General features: G+C 37.3%; 1 protein-coding gene across 7 annotated transcripts in view; it reads left to right on the plus strand.

Moving 5' to 3' along the window:
- LOC112053058 (atrial natriuretic peptide receptor 1) overlaps positions 1-19,464 on the plus strand; it is a 138,268-nt gene that overhangs the window by 77,799 nt on the left and 41,005 nt on the right. For all 7 annotated transcript variants that reach the window (XM_052888442.1, XM_024092327.2, XM_052888443.1 and 4 more), the window contains exons 8-9: positions 239-330; positions 18,105-18,243. In XM_052888442.1, coding sequence (XP_052744402.1) covers positions 239-330; positions 18,105-18,243 — 231 coding nt within the window. The remainder of the gene's footprint in view (positions 1-238; positions 331-18,104; positions 18,244-19,464) is intronic.

Here is a 19,464-nt window from a genome sequence, read left to right on the forward strand (position 1 = left end):
CTATTTGCATACCCATATACTCATAGATCGCTCGCTCGACTCGCACTAAACATTTTGCATCGATATTTCTAATCCGAGCAACTTATTAGATTCTTTGACCACAAAATGTTATTTTAGCTAAGTTTTTCTTGTGTGGTACATGATATTATAACACTCACAGAATGGAAATGACTTTGAAAAGCTTTATTGCTAATGAGAAAAGTTTCTTCGAATCTCCTGAATGTTTGTGTGTTTCCAGGCATCACGGGCGAAGTGATAATAAACGCAAATGGCGACCGTGTGGCGTCGTACTCTCTCCTGGATATGAATCCGAGCACCAGTAAATTCGAGGTCAGTGGCTACTGTTACATGGTTCTATTTTTTTTTTATTATTGAGTGTCGTAGAACTTTGTCACAGTAAAATCTATCCCAGCACCAGTGAATTTGAGGTCAGTGGCAGCTGTTATATGGTTGCATATCTTTTTTATTAATGAGAGTCGTACGAGTAGAACTTTGTCACAGTAAAATCTATCTCAGCACCAGAAAATTCGAAAATTCGGGATTAGTGGTTACGTACATACTAGTTACATAGTTCCATATTTTTTTTATTAATGAGAGTCGTAGAACTGTATCATAGTAAAACCTATCCCAGCACCAGAAAATTTGAGGTCAGTGGCAACTGTTACATGGTTACATATTTTTTTATCAATAGGAGTCGTAGAACTTTGTCACTGTAAAATCTATCCCAGCACCATTAAATCCACGATAGTAATATATATCCCACGAGGTCAGTGTCTACTGTTTTTTTATTAATGAGAGTCATACTAGTAGAACTTTGTCACAGTAAAATCTATCCCAGACCAGAAAATTCGAGGTTAGTGCCTACTGTTACATAGTTCCATATTTTTTTATTAATGAGAGTCGCAGAACTTTGTCACAGTAAAATCTAGACAAATGGAACCTCATTTCTCAAGTTGGATTGTTTGTGGTCACAGGGATAATGTAGGAAAGTTCCATATTTCTTGTCAACGACGCGTGTCATAGAACTTTGCTAGCGTCAATTGATTTGTGTGTGACCAACCAGCCAAAACTAATTTATAGTTTGACAAAGTTCTGCAGAATGAGCATTATTTCCGCCGTATTATCTTGATCTAGCAATAAAAGTCCGTATAATTTGAGGATATAGACGAATTTAAGAGTGCTAAAACTTGGGAATTGGTAGAGCTAATAGAAAAATCGTGTTGGCATTTTCGATTGCGGTATTCGGTTGCATCGTGTTATTAAATATTAGGCACCCGACAAACTAGGTGCAGAATAGATGGTTTTTTTTTACAACCATTAATCATCATCAATGAATGGCAAAGCTTTTAAATACAAAGCCTTGTCTGTCCGTATGTTTTGAAAGCCGGTTAATTCGCGTCGCACAAAAGAAACTCAGGATAAGTTTTGATTTCTAACGATCGCAAACTCGTACTGACGTTTCTTTGTTTTCAATGTTTGTCGTCACAATGGTTTCTTTTTTGACGAAAGAACTGCGCTTGATTTCCCTGGTAATTAGTTATGCGGTTTTTAAGTTGGAGTGCCTTTGCTTTTGCCAAAGAGAGGATTTTTGCAGTTATTCTTGCGCGGCAGATGAACATAAGGAAGTAAACCTTGCACGTTGTTCAGTACCTCCACCATATATAAGCCTTTAATATCGGTGGTACGTTTAGGGCAACCAAAAGCCTAGTCGCAAAAAGCTCCAGAAATAAGGTAGGTAAGTTGATTTGAGCGTAACGTAATGCAATGGGTTCCAAACTTACAAAATAAAACCCTTATATTTCTGTTATCCAGCCACGAGCGTGAGTTTAATTTTTTTACTTATTATGAACGAAATAGTCACCTGAATAATCGCGCATGTTTTTTGATGATTTCAGTTAGACAAAGTAATAAAAATTGTCCTTGAAGTCTGTAGTTTTTTTCCCCACCGCTGAAAGCGAAAAAAGTGTATAAAAATTTATTCTTTCTATCATCTAATCTACCAAATCTAATGGATTCACATGACGCTTTAGTAACTGTAATTTAGCATCCCAGGCTCCTCTACTATTAGAAGCTTACATATTTGCTAAACAGCGTATTCGTCTCGTGGTCCAAGCATTAGGAACTTAAATGTGTAATAATATTCGTGAGAAATCCATTCATCTAAACCCGAATCTATAATAAAACGGAAAGTTATGCTTATGGACTTTGCTAATCTATAATCATTTTATACTCAGACTTAAGTATTTATATAGATAGACAATATGACCAATAATGATTAATTAATTTATTTGAGAAAACCGGATATTCTGTACAATACTATGTCAAGTTGTATTTTTACTTAATAATGGCGATTTTTTTAATAATGGTGAGTTCTAAAATACATAATATTATGGGTACGTCAATCTTTAAAATACCCAATGCTTGTAGCTGTAAAACCTGAAAGCGTTTATATGATAATACTAAATATAGCGCAGTCTATTTTATGAATTTATTGCCAATTATTAAATTTCAGCTATTTGTAGGTAGTATATGCGACGCGATATCGAACAAAGTAATAAATTCATTTAAAGAATATTTGTCATATTATCTTCTAATTAAGACCAATATTCCTATTTCCCAGATGCAAGCGAGCTGACTTGTTAGGAGTAGGATGAAAATCCACACCCCTTTCGGTTTCTACACGAAATCGTACCGGAACGCTAAATCACTTGGCAGTACGTCTTGTCGTTAGGGTGGTAACTAGCCACGGCCGAAGCCTCCCACCCGCCAGACATGGACCCAATTAAGAAAACCTCAATCGGCCCTGCCGGTCTTGTAAATCCATTGCGCACTCCACTGCGTCACGGAGCCCGTCAAAAAGGCACTCGTCTATGCTTTTCTTCTAGTCTGTGATCAAATGCACCTTGCATACTAGTAGGTATGTATCAGGTTTTAAGTTTAAAAAAAAACATATTATCTCTTTGGCGATAATAAAACTTTAAATGCCGGACTTCATAATTGGATCGTTAGATTATTTCACACGCTTACAATAACATATTTATTTATGGAGAAATGAATCATACTTGCAAATACGAGATTTTTCATTAAAATTAAAAATTTTTTATTGAGAAATAATTCAATAAGAAACTTAAGCTTACTAATCATAATAACTATAAAAATCATGCCACCGTGGAATGGTAGCAAGAATACATACTGGCTGCATTGCAGTCATTTAAACTGGTAATTTGCGCAAAAAATGAGCCAGCCCTTCTGTCATCAGTCGAGGTGACTAGCTGCGGTGAAATAATTATGAGACTTTTTTTGGCACTGCGAATCTAATAGCCCAAGAGTCTCCAAAAGGAACAAATATGTAACTCTCAATCCGAGAGCCTTCCTTATGCCACTTACTGGTTTCAGCTTTTTATGCTGCGGCTCCCGGTCTTGATTCTGTCTCCCTAATATGACACGGTGCTAATGTGTCACGCACTACAAAAAGTTCCATACAAATAGCTTTAAATTATTCTGTGAAGATACAAAATTACCCTGCAAGGGGACTAGAATTTTGTCGAGATTAAAGCATAGTTTACACGTAGCCAGCATTGGTTTTCAGTCTCAGTGGCAGCCAATGTTGGGTTAGTATTAGCCTTGTATAATGCTCTTCACCTTCGCCAACGCGTTGACTAATACGATGTCAAGCTAAGCCAGCGCTGGCCGCCAGTTCTGGTGATAATAGAGCGCTCGCCTATTTTTAAAAATAGAGACATCCACCTTCGTGCCTGCATCTTCTAGCGTTGCGAATATGTGTATTTGATAAGTGAATAGACTAGTAGATAGTTATTGTTCATGAATATTGAACGTTTGTTTTTGTAGCACACCACAAGAAAAATTCTGTAATGTCGTCTAAACAACTGGCCTGGTCCCTGGCCAGCGATGGCTTGTCTGTACAACTGGCCAGTCCAGTTGTATAGACAAGTCAACTTCTTCGTATAAACCATGTTTTATGCTATTTATTAAGCTAGAAGAGTTTATTTTTGGCGCACAACACCAGAAAAATGTAGTTTTTTTTAGTGGCCTTGTATTTTTTGTAATACTGGCGCCAGCTCACTGGCTTCGTGTAAACCATGCTTACTAGGAGAGTTATAATTCAAATAAGTTCGGTAACAGGGGGCCAAGATCGGTCAAGTTTTGCCGCAGTGTACCCCATACCTTATAAAAGGTCCGCTCGTTATTCACATCTGCCCCTAAAGACCTGCTCGTGACTATTCAATCGACTAACGACATCACACTTTCGGGGCTGGCGATAAACTCTCCGTTTTTTAATAAAAATCTTATCGATCTCTGTTCAGAAGTCCCTTGTTGAGTTCAACGTATTTGAACTTTGGGGTCATCGGTGTCAATGGCGTGGTCTTCTTAAAATGCGCTGCCTACCCTCATCTTAATATATAAATGTGAAAGTTTCACGAAATCTCGAAAACCGCTTGACGTACTAATATGAAATTTGGCAGAGAGGTAGTTTATAGTTATTAGGTATCCGCTAAGAACGGATTTTGTGATAAGGCTGGGTTAAAGAGGTCTAATGGCTGGCAAAGTCGCGGGCGTCCGCTACTCAAAACGGAGTTCCTGGGTTCGATTCCCGGCTGGGTCGATAGAGGTTTTCTTAATTGGTCCAGGTCTGGTTGGTGGGAGGCTTCAGCCGTAGCTAGTTATCACCCTACCGGCACAGACGTACCGCCAAGCGATTTAGCGTTCCGGTGCGATGTCGTGTAGAAACCGATAGGGGTCTGGATTTTCGTTCTACTCCTAACAAATTAGCTCACTTCCATCTTAGATTGCATCATCACTTACCATCAGGTGAGATTGTAGTCAAGAGCTAACTTGTAGAGAATAAAAAAAAGAATAATCACTATTCATTATGAGTGAATAAATTGCTTACTCAATATGAAAAGGCAGGAATTTATTAGGATACCGTACTGAAAGAAAGGCAAGGCAGTGATGTATAGTGATATAGTTGGGCGAATGATTGGCGGCTATCGGGGCCAATCTCACTCACGCAGATGTAAGAGATCGCCGGCTATTTCCCTGCTAGTCCGACTATCCGCTTAAACTATACGCGAATAGGAAGCGAAGCTCTGAAATATTGAGTATTGTATATTTTAAGGTACAACAATGCAAGTACCAAGTATGAAAAAACAAAATTCGTGAAAAGTTTTATTGCAACAACTGGATAGCAGTTAATAGCACCAGTTAATTAGCTTTACAGTCGATAAAATAAGAATTTAAACTATCCATAGATCGCCATTATTCCACATAATTATGGTATGTTTATTTCAAGTAGGCTTTATAATTATTATTTAACTTTTGTTGCTATAATATTAAGGTATTCAATAAATAAGCCGATTTCATCGCAAACATGAAGAAAGGTATCTTCTTTCTCTAAATCCTTTTCCTTTCATAGGCTAACCTAAGAAAATAATGCCACCGTAATGGAAAGAGCGCATTGTCAATGGAACCTAAATCTCTCTCTGCACTGCATCCGATTCCAATCCAAGACAATGCTTTTAATCTACTTTAATCCGAATGTTGTTCTCATTCCATTGCAAGAATGTTGTTCTCATCGACAAATATTTTTGAGAGACGTAGCCCAGTGGATATGACCTCCGCCTCCGATTCAAGAGGGTATGGGTTCGAATCCGGTCCGGGGCATGCACCTCCAACTTATCAGTTGTGTGCATTTTAAGGAATTAAATATCACGTGTCTCAAACGGTGAAAGAAAAACATCGTGAGGAAACCTGCGTACCAAAGAATTCTTGATCTCTGCGTGTGTGAAATCTGCCAATCCGCATTGGGCCAGCGTAGTGGACTAGTGGCCCAACCCCTCTCATTCTGAGAGGAAGCTCGAGCTCAGCAGTGAGCCGAATATAGGTTGATAACGAACGATATAGCAAATACCTAAGTGGTAATATACAAAAATACTAAACAGATTGTACTAGTAGTTCTTTTAAAAGTTGTGCACTAATTTTAGAATTAAGAGTATAGCTTCTCTCTCTTATAGATTCTCCTACATTTTTGCTGGAAATGTAGCCTTAATGTGTTTACCCGATTGTGTGTCGAGATAATTTAGTAAATTAGTTTGAATATTATGTTGACGATAATGCCCTTATTATGCTTACTTAGTGTCGCCTATTAATATAATAACATGAAAATGATATCCTAAAAAACATTACATTTTGCTTGATGGTGATAGCTTTAAATTATGAAGGTTTTAATCAGGTTTAATATATTAGGGTATGAAATATTAAGCGTTTCTTTCTTCTGAGAGGATCTCAGTTATAACCCGGAGTTGCCGCATGCTTTGGAGAGCACGTATTTTTTATTATTCTTCACAAGTTAGCCCTTGACTACAATCTCACCTGATGGTAAGTGATGATGCAATCAAAGATGGAAGTGGGGTAACTTGTTAGTAGAAAGATGAAAATTTACACCCCTTTCGGTTTCTACACGACATCGTTAAACGCTAAATCGCTTGCCGGTACGTCTTTGTTGGTAGTGTGGTAACTAGCAACGGCCGAAATCTCCCACCAGACAAACCGGGACAACCTCAATCGAGCCGCTCAGCCGAGGGTCGAACCCAGGACCTCCGTCTTGTAAATCCACCACTGCGCCACGGATGCTGTCAAAAAACGTTAAACCATCGGTCCCTGTCATTATTACACACACAACCAAATGTATCTGATAATGATTCTAATCCTCAGACTAATTACTTCAGGATCTGCCTCGCTAGACGTTACCCCTCTGTTAAAGTATAAGATCAACGATCTAACGCGTTTATAATAGTAGTAATCGTTTTTGTAAAGAGCTTCGTGAACATACCTTTTTACGTAGTTGATTGGTGTAAAAAACCGCCAAAAACTTCTGGTTTACGTTGGTATATAAAGTTACGTTTAATTTGTAAATATTTCTAACTTATTTATATCAAATTCGCAAGTAAAACTATATTTAAAAAGAATTGATTATTTAGCCGAAACAACAAAACATCGATAAGTAATCGAATACTCTGTGTAACAGACTAAACGATGTCTTTGTCAAAGTTGTATTAGTGTGTGTAAAAATTACACGTGTGGATATTGCGATTAAAATGTATAGTTGTGTGTAGTGTAAGGACACAAAAAATATTTATTGGTGTTAACTATTTTCGATGTGTATTATTTCTTCCGCTTCAAAAAACGACAAACAAATTTTGTTTATGAAATTCGCTGCGATACTGGTCCTTATGTAATTTGTCTGAGTTCTAATCAAATCATTCTACAATACGTCTATTTATCTGCTTTCGACTTACGGAACTCTAAAAACGAGCAAAACGATCAGATTATGTTTCATTGACTATCAAATATCATATTAAATAGCTTTGTAAACCTACTTTAAACTTCCTTCAGTGAAATAAGTAGATTTAAATGTGAATGGCTTCCAGCGCAAAGAGGATCAGGTTTCTAAGTCGGAGAAATTTTAAATAGATTTTTATTATGCGAAATATCAGTATCATTAGGTGACTCACTGCTGAGGACGAGATGAGAGGGCTAAGGCCAATAGTCCACCACGCTGGCCCAATGCGGATTTGCAGACTTCACACACACAATTAAGAAAAATCTCTGGTAGGTTTCAAGTCAATAATTAAATTACATTTTTTAAATTACTATTATTTCTTGAGTTACCAGACAGACAAATCTTCTTGAATCTGATGATGTTTTATGGTAGGCGTCTACATATCCACATCGTACGTAACGGACGCATCGCATCACGGATTTTCACGTTTTATTGACGGCCACCATGGCGCAGTGGTATGCGCGGTGTATCTACATAACGGAGGTCCTGGGTTCGATCCCCGGCTGGACCGATTGAGATTTTCTTAATTAGTCCAGGTCTGGCTGGTGGGAGGCTTCGGCTGTGGCTAGTTATCACTGATGATTACGTTTATAGCTTAGCAAGTTCGTTGATGACATGCGGGCGACGGGAGGGGAAGGGCTGCGCGGGTGTGAAGTCGTGCGCGCGGGCAGAGGGGAGAATTGTGCGGGTATGAAGTCGTGCGCGTGGGGTATCCTAACCCCCTCCCGGCCCGCGCGGACCATCGGGAGTGTTACAAATGAATTTGCCAAGCCACAGGTACACTGATAGAAAACATACCAAGAACCTTTTAAAGCAAGAATAGGCACTATATTACCAATACTGAAATAAAATTTTCAAAGAAGCCGTTCCTTCGTTTTTCTTAAATCGTAGTAGTTTCAGTCTTGGGGACATTTCAGTGACCTTCCTTTTACGTTAGGTACTTGAAGTATCGACAGAGAATCGAATCATTGAAAAGTGATACCAATTCCTTTGGTGTTACAATTCAAATTCCTATGACATAAATTTACAGATAAAGGATTTCTTTTCCCACCATGAGAATACAAAGTGTACAGGCAAAGCTTTCGCATAAGAATGGCAGGATAATAGCAAAATAAACCTGCCGCATCTCACTGTACCTACTGAGGTCCTATTTTTGTCATAGGTGTTCTTCGTTACGTCTTTCAGAAATGTACACGTATGGGTACAAATAGCAAATAGGTTTTGTTGACATGTTTTCTTTGTTTATGATTAAGATACAAATATGGTGGACGACACTTTCTTTTTCTGGAAAATTTTAATTTTATCAAAGAGCGAAGATTGGTCGCCCTAATATTATTTAATGATACAGACACTTGGTATAAGCACATCACCCAACAATTTTATAACAAGATTACAAATATTTAAATTCCTTCTCTAAAAAAATATAAAATCGCCATATTTTGATTTTTATACAAAATGAATAAACCGATTTTTATGAAAATGAAATGTTACCAATCTGAGGTATACTCTTTCAATTAAAAGAATAACAACATACGCGTCGGATTGAGATCTTAAAAAAAATTGATTTGAAATCTCAAAAAAAAAAAGATCTACGGATCCAATACAGAACTTTCTTTCACGCCACCCACTCAATTTTTTTTTTACTTTCACATCCATAATGCGCGCTGACTTGACGGCACATTGATCGTGTGTGGCTGGCGTTATCAAGAGTTCTATAAAAGCACGATAGAAATTGTCCCTCATCAAAGAGATATAACACTTGCATTTCGCTTTAGTAAACGAAGCGTTCGTTATTTAAAGTAAATAAAATCTCTTTTACGCTCGTATAATTAAAACACATAATCGTCTGAGTCCATAATAGAATAAGAGCCTGCGATAGTCAGATGTACTTCATTTTACTGACCGAAAGTTTGTCAGTCCATGCCAATGGTAAGTAGAAAGAAAGAAAGAAAGAAAATAAGTTTATTAATTTTTAGTGACACAAATAGTACATATGATATTATATATATCTAAGATATTATATGACTGTCTGTGACACCAAACAGAATGGGTTTACACACAGATATAAGAGGTAACTAGATTTATAAACTGCCAATTCTTTGTATTGAACCCAGCGTACCGGGGGACGTGGCCTAAATGGCTGTTTAATATTTAGTGAAAAATGAAATATGTCACCCTTTCTTTAGAGTTGAATATTATTTATTCCTTTTGTCACAGAACAAAACAAGGCTGCAAGTACATGCGCGGACACGCTTGCGATGTTCCGCACACCCGGGTGTACGCGGGCCACGCCCTCTTGCTACTTCTATTGATAAAAGCGTTAGCTTTTAGCGTTGTCTGTTCTGTGGGTTTACATCTCAGCATTAGACGTTCATCACAGAAAAGCAATGCCCAGCGCTGATTTTCGGAAGTACGGTAGCTAATTACGTAGTTTGGACCTCAGTGGCTTTGGTTTTAAACGTCCAGAATCTCAATAGGGTAGGGACTCAATTTTAAAAAAATATTAATTTCGTGAAGAACATGGAATAGGATCCAAATTATATCGATATCAATTAATTAAAGTTAAGGATTTTAATTTTATCTACCAAATAATAATTCCAAACGTCTAAAACGCTGACGTCCGTTTTGTGACATTACGATGTGTGATGTCACTAATAATATTGTCATACAGTCCGCTGTTTACAAGTACTTTTGATATGTCAGTTGACTATTTGTAAAGATTCTACCAGCGGTTCGGAAGTAGAATCTTGACATGATGAGAGTCATATATTTGTTCCTTTTACCCAAATAATACACCAAGAAAAATATAAGAATTATACTTGGACACTTTGAAACCAAAACTTTCAAAGCCACCACAGTTCAAACTCCATAATTGGCTACCGGACTTATTAATAGTAGGAGCATTCTGTCTTCATAGAATGATGTTTGTCTAGCTATTACAGGCTCCTGGCCATAATCAAAACTCCCAATCAGAAGGTCTGGAATTAATGTCGCGCGATGGTAATTAAACGGATAAATCGAACCCATTCCGATGAGTCTTTTGTTTTAATGAAATTTCAATGGAATTGCTTTTGAAAGTTATTATCGCTCAGTTGAAATACGTGCTTTTTATCTTAACGATGTAAAAAGAGACGTATTACGGTAGGCGTCCACAGAACCGCATCGTATCGGATGCATCGCATCAAACGGATCATAGTATTCTTTGTATAAAAAGTCATACCGGTGAGTCCACTGATCCGCATCGTACGTGTCGCACGAATCTATCGTAAAATTAGAAATCCGATTAATGCGTTTGGTCCGATACTGACGATGGACCCCTTTATAAGTTTGACGCGTTTTTTTTTTTAATTTATTTATTCATATAGTTTCACTTATTTATTGGATGGATAAAGAAAACATTAGTGACGTTTTACTCAAAAGGCTTAAATTAATAATACTGACAGAGCTAATTCTGATGCTAAATGGCATTTCTGATCATTTTGAAGTATGATTGAGCCTCTAAGTTATTTACTTCTAATATTATGATAGAAGTGACAGTCATAGTTCTTATTGCGAAAAGCTACAAGTTTTCTCGTGGTTAGATGGACGATTGGTCGGATGCAGAAGCACAGAAAACATATGTGTACAAGTAACAGAAGCCAGTACCATTATTTGAAAAGGCGCATATTCTGAGGATCCTCAGTCTGGAGCCCTAAGCTATGGTTGTATGAACTCTTAAAAGCTCAACAACCGCAGAAACAGATGTTTAAAAACAATTAACAGTGATATGAGACGAAATATCCTAGCATTCCATAGATTCACTGTGCGGGTGCCGGGTCCATCGTGTGGCAGAGAGAAACACCCTAGCAGATCCCGGACTTGTGACCGATGGTGTAGGGTTAAGGACGTCCTTGACAGTTAACTAAAACTCCCCTTCTCCGCTCTTGATGTTCTCCCTGTCTAGCCAAGTTTGGTAATATCTGACAAGAGCTGCTTTGGATACCCTTTCCTATATAAATATTTAAAAAATGTAAATAAAATAAATTAGATACGTGTTCCAAAAAATTACTTTCCTGAAAATTCGTCTGCCCAACGAAACGTTGCAAATTCGCTTAGCAAATGAGCCCTTCGCTCCAGACGACGGTCATGCTCATATAATTTTCATTTACTTTTGCACTTAACATCGCACGTAAATATACGCGAAATTACGTATCAAAAATTGTCTGCTTCACTTTAGCCAGAAAATCCGCTTCGCAAAGAGCTCATTTGCGAGCAAAAGGTTGCGATGGGCCACTAAGATAGGTTGTGATTATCCCCGTATAAAGGGGTTCCCTTTAAGCATTGGGGTTGAGCCTAATTTCGTTAGGAGATTTATTTTATCCTGCCGATGTTACATTAGAGTTAAGTGAACCGTATACGAGTATATACGGCGTTGACTTTGAAGTTTGATTTTTATTGCTCGAAGGGTGTCCACATACAGTTAATAAGATTATTCTTCTTCTTCTTATGGCGCCTCACCGACTAGCGAAGGTGGGCAGTCAGTTTCTTGAACTCGTCTCTATCCTTCGCGAGGCGAAATAATTGTGCGGCGCTCGCGATCCCGGTCCACCCTCTGATGTTTCTCAGCCAAGACTTCTTCCTGCGACCAACGCCTCTTCTACCAACAACCTTTCCCATCAAGATGAGCTGTAGAAGCTCGTGTCTTTCGTGTCGTCTCTATCCTTCGCGAGGCGAAATAATTGTGCGGCGCTCGCGATCCAGGTCCACTCTCTGATGTTTCTCAGCCAAGACTTCTTCCTGTGACCAACGCCACTCTATTTATAACATTGTTAATTATTGCCAATACGCTAATACCTATTATTGACTATATATACAGTAAGGTTGCTTAAAGTGATCTCGCGGCGTAAGTCATACCCCAAAATATGACATTACTATAGGACGCCCGCGACTTCGTCCGCCCTTAGACCTCCTTAATCCGGCCCTATCTCAAAATCTCTTATTAGCGGATACCTACTAACTATATACTACCTCCTTGCCAAATTTCATCTTTGTACGTCAAGCGATTTGCGAGATTTCGTGATCAATGATCTTTCGCATTTCTATATTATGATTATTTATTTAGCAATCTCATCCTATATACTTATTTACAACGATGTTGACAATAATTATTGCGTGTGTTTGGGCCTCCTAAGTGACAGCAGAGTGAAGCAGAAGTTGATATTAATTTATTCGAGCAAAAACCTCCCTGAATTTTCAGCACCAGAATAAAAATATATTTTGAGGTAAGAATAAAAATGTTTCTGAAACAATACAGAACATTTATTTGTTTGGTAACAGTAAAATTTTATTACTTACAAGTCTATTCATTTTGTCTGTGTGTAACAACGTTCACAATGGGTAAAACAACATAATATCTTTACACCAATTTTCATACATTTATGCTGCATACAAAACGTTTATTTTCAGCTGTGAATTAGTCCATTGCTAAAAATAAAGCAAATAGTATTCACCAGTGTGACAAAAGCAGCAAAAATATAAAGGAAATTAAAATATTATTATATACTCAGAGGCAAAATTATCCGCCCATTCTCCCGGCAAGCCATCGGACCATCGAGAGTGTTACGAACGAATTTGCCAAGCTATACACAGCGTCTTCACCGCCGAAGACGAGGTCCTCGATATTTGACTAACCCACATACTGTATGATATCCACCAGTAAGCACTGGATGACATTTGTTACATAGAATCATAATTTCGTACATGTCAACTAGCATACGTCAAATATAGTACGCTTGCAGATCGACTCTCTAAGCCGAGGTTCGTTTATCAGTCGGTGCTTCTGCGTTCGCTCAAACTAGGGATGTAACGAAGGTAATTTTATCGGAGTCGAAACCGGAGTCAGAGTCGGAGGCAGAATCAGAATTGGTGGCAAGTGAGAAATTTTTATTTAAGGGCCAATAAAAGATTACTCAGTGAAATTTTGTTTCATTTTATTTTTTTATTATTAAATAAAACACACACAATGAAAAGCCTTGGCATGTTACCAAATAAACAAAAAAATAATTAAATGAATTAAATCCCAAAGTAGCAAATCATGCTTCGACTTCCAATTAAAACTGAAGGTGTAATAATAATCGGAGTTGCACATTATGAAAGATGGCACTCTAGACATCTGTCGAGCGTGTCATCGTCCTGGGGAGTCCCTCAGGCATATTGTGTCCGGGTGTTCTCACCTTGCTAACGGCGAATACTTGCACAGACATAATCAAGTAGCCAAGATAATCCACCAACAGCTTGCTCTTCAATATGGCCTTATCGATTTTGAGATGCCTTACTATAGGTACGACCCAGCGTCAGTTCTTGAAAATAGCAGTGCATTGCTCTACTGGGACCGAACGATTATCACTGACAGGTATATTGTAGCCAATAGACCTGATATAGTGTTAGTCGATCGGTCAGTGCGTCGTGCAATAATTGTTGATATTACTGTTCCACATGACGATAATCTGGTTAAAGCCGAAAAGGAAAAAGTATCAAAATACTTGGACCTTGCTCACGAGATTACCGCCATGTGGAATGTTGAGTCAACTATTATTGTTCCGATAGTTGTTTCAGTCAATGGTCTTATAGCGAAAAGCTTCGACCAACACCTTAAGAAGCTTTCGCTTAACTGTTGGATCAAGAGTCGGATACAAAAGGCAGTGATTCTTGAGACGGCGCGTATTGTGAGGAGGTTCCTCACTCTGGAGCCCTGACCACCGGTTGCTTGGACACTCAAATGTCCCGCAGCGGGAGGGTGAATTTTTTTTTTTATAAATTTTTAATAATGTTTTGTATTTTATACTTATATTGTTGAAAATTTAAAAAAAAAAGAAGTAATAAATAAATGAGAGAAAAAAATCGGAGTTGAAGCTCCGTAACATCCCTGATCATCCATAACATCAAACCCCCCAGTGACACCGCTGAGGTCCTACGTCTCTTAGACTCTCTCTCTTCTTCTTAATCGCATTCTTCATTGCTGAAGGTCGTGTCCGCACTGCAGTCCCTATGATGCGTTGTTAACAATTCCCCTCCACACAGTCCGGTCCTCAGCTTTTCTAATGGCTGTTGTTACAGGGAGTCTATTGAGCGACTTAATCAGGTCAGACCAGCGGGTAGGTGATCGGCCGCGTGGTCGTTTCCCTTCCACTACCACCACTATTACTTTATCCGGGTTATCGGGAAGGCGACGGGTTATATGGCCAAAGTAACTCAAAATCCTCTGATAACATACAGTTGAAAGTCTATCGGAAATGTTCTCTTACGGCCAGTTTCTTCATCGTAAGTAACAGTCAAAGTAACGTCATAAAGCAAAAGTGACGGTCTTAATCGCGGAAAAATAAAGTCATCTTAACTACTTACTACTTTTACTGTTACTTAAGCTTTACATGAAAAAACTGGCTGTTAACAATCATAAAAAAAAGAATAACCATTGGACTAACGAAACAGTCTTTAATAGTTCGTGTTATTTAAATTTTTCTTTATTGTTTTTTTTTTTTTTTTTATTCTTTACAAGTTAGCCCTTGACTACAATCTCACCTGATGGTAAGTGATGATGCAGTCTAAGATGGAAGCGGACTAACTTGTTAGGAGGAGGATGAAAATCCACACCCCTTTCGGTTTCTACACGGCATCGTACCGGAACGCTAAATCGCTTGGCGGTACATCTTAGCCGGTAGGGTGGTAACTAGCCACGGCCGAAGCCTCCCACCAGCCAGACCTGGACAAATTAAGAAATCTCAAATCTCAATCTGCCCAGCCGGGAATCGAACCCAGGACCTCCGTCTTGTATATCCACCGTGCATACCACTGCGCCACGGAGGCCGTCAGATCAAAATACTGTTCCAAAATGTTAATTAACATCCACTTAACTTATAAATCTCGTTAAGTACAAGCCACTTGACCTCCCCATTCGTATTTAGGTCAGAACCCTTATGCTTATAAGCACATCAACCAATCATAATGATCTCTCTCTCTGAAGTGAGTTCCGTAATAGAGAGAAATATCGGAAATCCGCTCTCATTTCTTTTAAATCCAGTAATGGGAATCTAATATCGCTTAACGAGGGATATACTCGTAATTGTAAAAAGTATTTCCTGTTTGTATCTTTAAAAAGTAACGATTTCAATGTAAAAACTATATAATTTTGTATTTATGTAGATTGTTTTTTAGGTTGAAATGAATTTTAGGCTGAAAAATGCTGTGGTAAAATAAATATTTTTATGCCCTTCTAGTCTAACTATATAAAACTCAAAGGTAGGACTGACATAGTGATCTATCAACGCGCAGCCTAAATCACTGGACGAATCGGGCTGAAATTTTTTGGCATGTAGGTATGTAATGACGTAGGCATCCAAGAAAGGATTATGATCAATTCTACCCCCAAAAGAATAAAATAGGGGATGAAAGTTTGTATGAAAGTTTGTTAATTTTGCGGCGATTGGGCTGAAATTTGGAAATCATAAATAAAGACATCCACCGCGTCTGTCTCTTCGCGATAAACTCAAAAACTAATGAAATATGTGTGCATTTCAAACAAATGTCGAATTGGGCGTATCGTCTCATAGAATGGGACGATTTCAAAGTTACAAAATAAAACCCTTGTATTTCCAATCTTGTACCATCAGCGCGGTAATTTCTTTTTTAATTTTGAGAGAAATAATTAAATTAAATAAACTTAAAGTTCGGTAAATGCTCATTAATAATTATTATAAATGTGTCATTCTAAATTATTATAAATGGTCTAAAATCCGGCATTAGGAATATATACCCTCATCTGGTTCTTATTGCAATGCAACCTATTTGCAATGTGTCAATGTGAATATTTTCTATCATATATTTCTTATCCCAAATAAATAACAGAACCTAATGCTGGATCTCGTACCAAAATGTTATGAGTTTATTTTATTATTTTTACCCTTAAAACCACTAAACCGATATTAAAATTGGTTCACCAACGGAGAGCTACATTGACAGCCAGTAACATAAGCTATATTCTATCTCCGTATTTCCAAGGGAAAGGAAACTACCCTGAAACGATGTTATTCATAACATTATTTGAAAAGTAAACGTTGAATAATACTGAATATAAAAGTAGATTATGATTTCAGTATGTAATTATTTATTTTAACTAGTTTTCCAGTTTTATGCATCGCTTTAATCTACAGGTCGCTAAAGTGAAGATTAAAACTACATGAATTTGCTTCGTTCAAACCCGTCTAGGCATGTTTTAATAAGCAAAGTTAGATTACCTATCTAATGAAAGTAATTTACATTTATGTTAAACATGTGCACTGATACCTAAAGATTTAATCTGTAACGGTATTTTGAATGAGCTTCGGATAATTTACTTAGTCGAGGTTACTACACCATTGATTTTTAAGATAAAGGTACTTGGAGGCCATTGGATCAGCTTCCACCTTCACACAGGATGTAAAACTATAAGAAATTGTAATGTTGTTATCAATTTTAAATTGCAATATTCATCGATCGTAGATCATTAGATGAGCCTCAAAGCGTCGCGGAATTGTCATTGGTTTCGCACATTGAGTACGTCATCACTCGTAACACATTTCTCTTTATTCATGTTGTGGCTTGTGTTTTTACACTTCCAAAAGGAACACGAAGGCATAATTAAGGGATTAAAATAAAAAAAAAATGGTAAACATTTTTTTAATTCCACGTCCACTCACAGCATGCGCTTGTTACGTACTAAGATAAGATGTGCGTGCACGTCTTTGGGTAATGACAAAAAATTATGCGTTCTCGTAGGATTACGGGGATTAAAAATAGCCCATGACACTCATTAATAACGTTGCTTTCTATTCAAAAAAGATTTTTTATAATCGTTTCAGTAGATCCAGAAATTACCCCTCGCAAACTCACAAAATTAGTACATAGTTAACCCAATACCCTGCCTCTAAGCTTGACCGGGTCGGCTAGTAATTAATATTATTTTCAAGGTTTTAATATTTTAACCCCCGAAATAAAAAAGGTGTGTTATAAGATTGGACAAAAACATATTATAATCCTCTCTTGCATCGCGCAGTCGGGTGAAAAGAATATTTTCTATCTCACCTGTAGGTAATATAATTCGCAGAATACAGAAAAGCTAGAGAGATCGCAAATTCGGCGTTAACGTATCACCTCATGATTTTTCGGTTCAGTGATCTGATAAAAATATTCCTATTAGGTTGGATGCATGCACCTAAACATGAAGATCTTGTACAAGACGGTTGAATATGTTTTTTCACTTGAAATCTTTGCTATGCCGAATCTTTTATATCTAATTTTGAACTGAAAATTTCTTAGACAAAAGAAAAGTTCTGTACAATGTAGCCCGGGACTCTAAGCCAGAACCTCGACATTAGACCAATTAGACTAACCAGTTTAACAATGAGGCAGATGAATATTATATTTCTAAGAGTATTTGACGCAAAATATTTTTTTCATACCGCAATTAAAATAAAATAAATCTATTGGAATACTTGTAAACAACATGGTCCCGGTTAAAAGCGTAGTTGTGTCTAGTTTCCTACGTATTTTAAATATGACGGTTCATGATTTTTTCTCGGTTCACTAATATTATAAAGCGAAAGTTTGTGAATTATGTTTGTGACTCCTCCACGTTGCAACTTTTCTTTTAAACGCTTAAAGCTCGTTATGTTTGCAAATTATTTTGATTTAAGTTCATTTTTAAAAGTCAATAATCAAGATTTTGTTACAGGTGGTAGCAACGTACGTGGCAGCCAACTCTTCACTCCAGTTCATAGAAAACCGCCCTATCCACTGGGCGGGCGGGCGGACGTCCCCCCCGCCTGATACCCCCAGCTGTGGCTTTGACGGCTCCCTCTGCCCTGACAACTGTAAGTTATGTGTGATTTTTTTATTAATCTTCTTATTATTATTATTGACGTGACAACGTCTTATAATTTGATGGAGCTGCAAACTCGAAAAAAGATGACGTCATGCGTCGTTCCCTCGCGCTAGTGTTGACAACTTCTTTTACAAGAAATAAAGTATATTCTAGTCTATGAAAATTATTAAACAGTATTTTAGAAAACCAAACATTTTTTTTTGAAAAATGCAACCAAAATACTGATGGAAATCAGTATTTTGTTTATGACGTTGTCACGTTCCACTATCGTCAGTAAACCGACTTTACAGACAACCGATTTTTTTTCTAAAGAATATTTGCCATGTATTTTTTTAAATTTGACTAATATTCCTATTCCCCTCCAACTAGTCGGGAAATACTGTATTAAGAGTGGGTGCGACAATAGACCAACGGGGCGGGGATCAAACAACCATCGCCAATGAGTCCGACCGCTCTTACCGTTGAGCTATTGAGACTTTAAGAGTCTCAATAGCTCAACGGTAAGATTAAGATTGATTGATTAGTAATTTAGAATTTAAACTGAGTTTCCGAATAATAATGAACTGAAGAGATTTGTGTTTTCGCCAATAGGTAGATTCATGAAAAAGGATTATGTAATTTTTGAAGATTTTGTGTAAAAATGTTGATATATGACGATAATTGAAGTGTCTGAATTCTTGAAAGTTAGAAGTGTCAGGGATTTTCATACAGGCAACGTCACGTGCATCTGCTAGTATGTCTTTATATCAATTACTTTGTTTTCGTGATTTGAATACAATTAAACCCATTTTACCAAGACAAGTAAACTAAGAATAGGAATGATGACAGTTTTTAAAATTGTATATAAATTAAGAGTATACTAATAGTAAAGCAATTTTGTAAAAGGAACAGGGTATCTGCGATCATTACTTTCGGAGCTACAGGGATTTAAAGAGTCAGATTTGCGGCGCTCCCGCGGACCCCTGAAAAACGCCCCATACAAAATGGCTCGAAAAAATGACGTCATAGGCAATGTAATGATCGTTAGATTTGTATGCGCGTTCAAACAAAATTACTAATATCTTTGTTATTTGTGCGTTTATCTTTATAGTTCATATATTAAAAAATGTCACATTTAATGTAAGGAAGCTAAAACTGTATGAATTTTCATCTAATTACGATAAAAAAAATTTAATAGTTTTTGAAATTTTATAATCTCATTTATTTTGCA

Source organism: Bicyclus anynana, chromosome 22 (assembly GCF_947172395.1).
Source record: "Bicyclus anynana chromosome 22, ilBicAnyn1.1, whole genome shotgun sequence".
Lineage (NCBI taxonomy): Eukaryota > Metazoa > Arthropoda > Insecta > Lepidoptera > Nymphalidae > Bicyclus > Bicyclus anynana.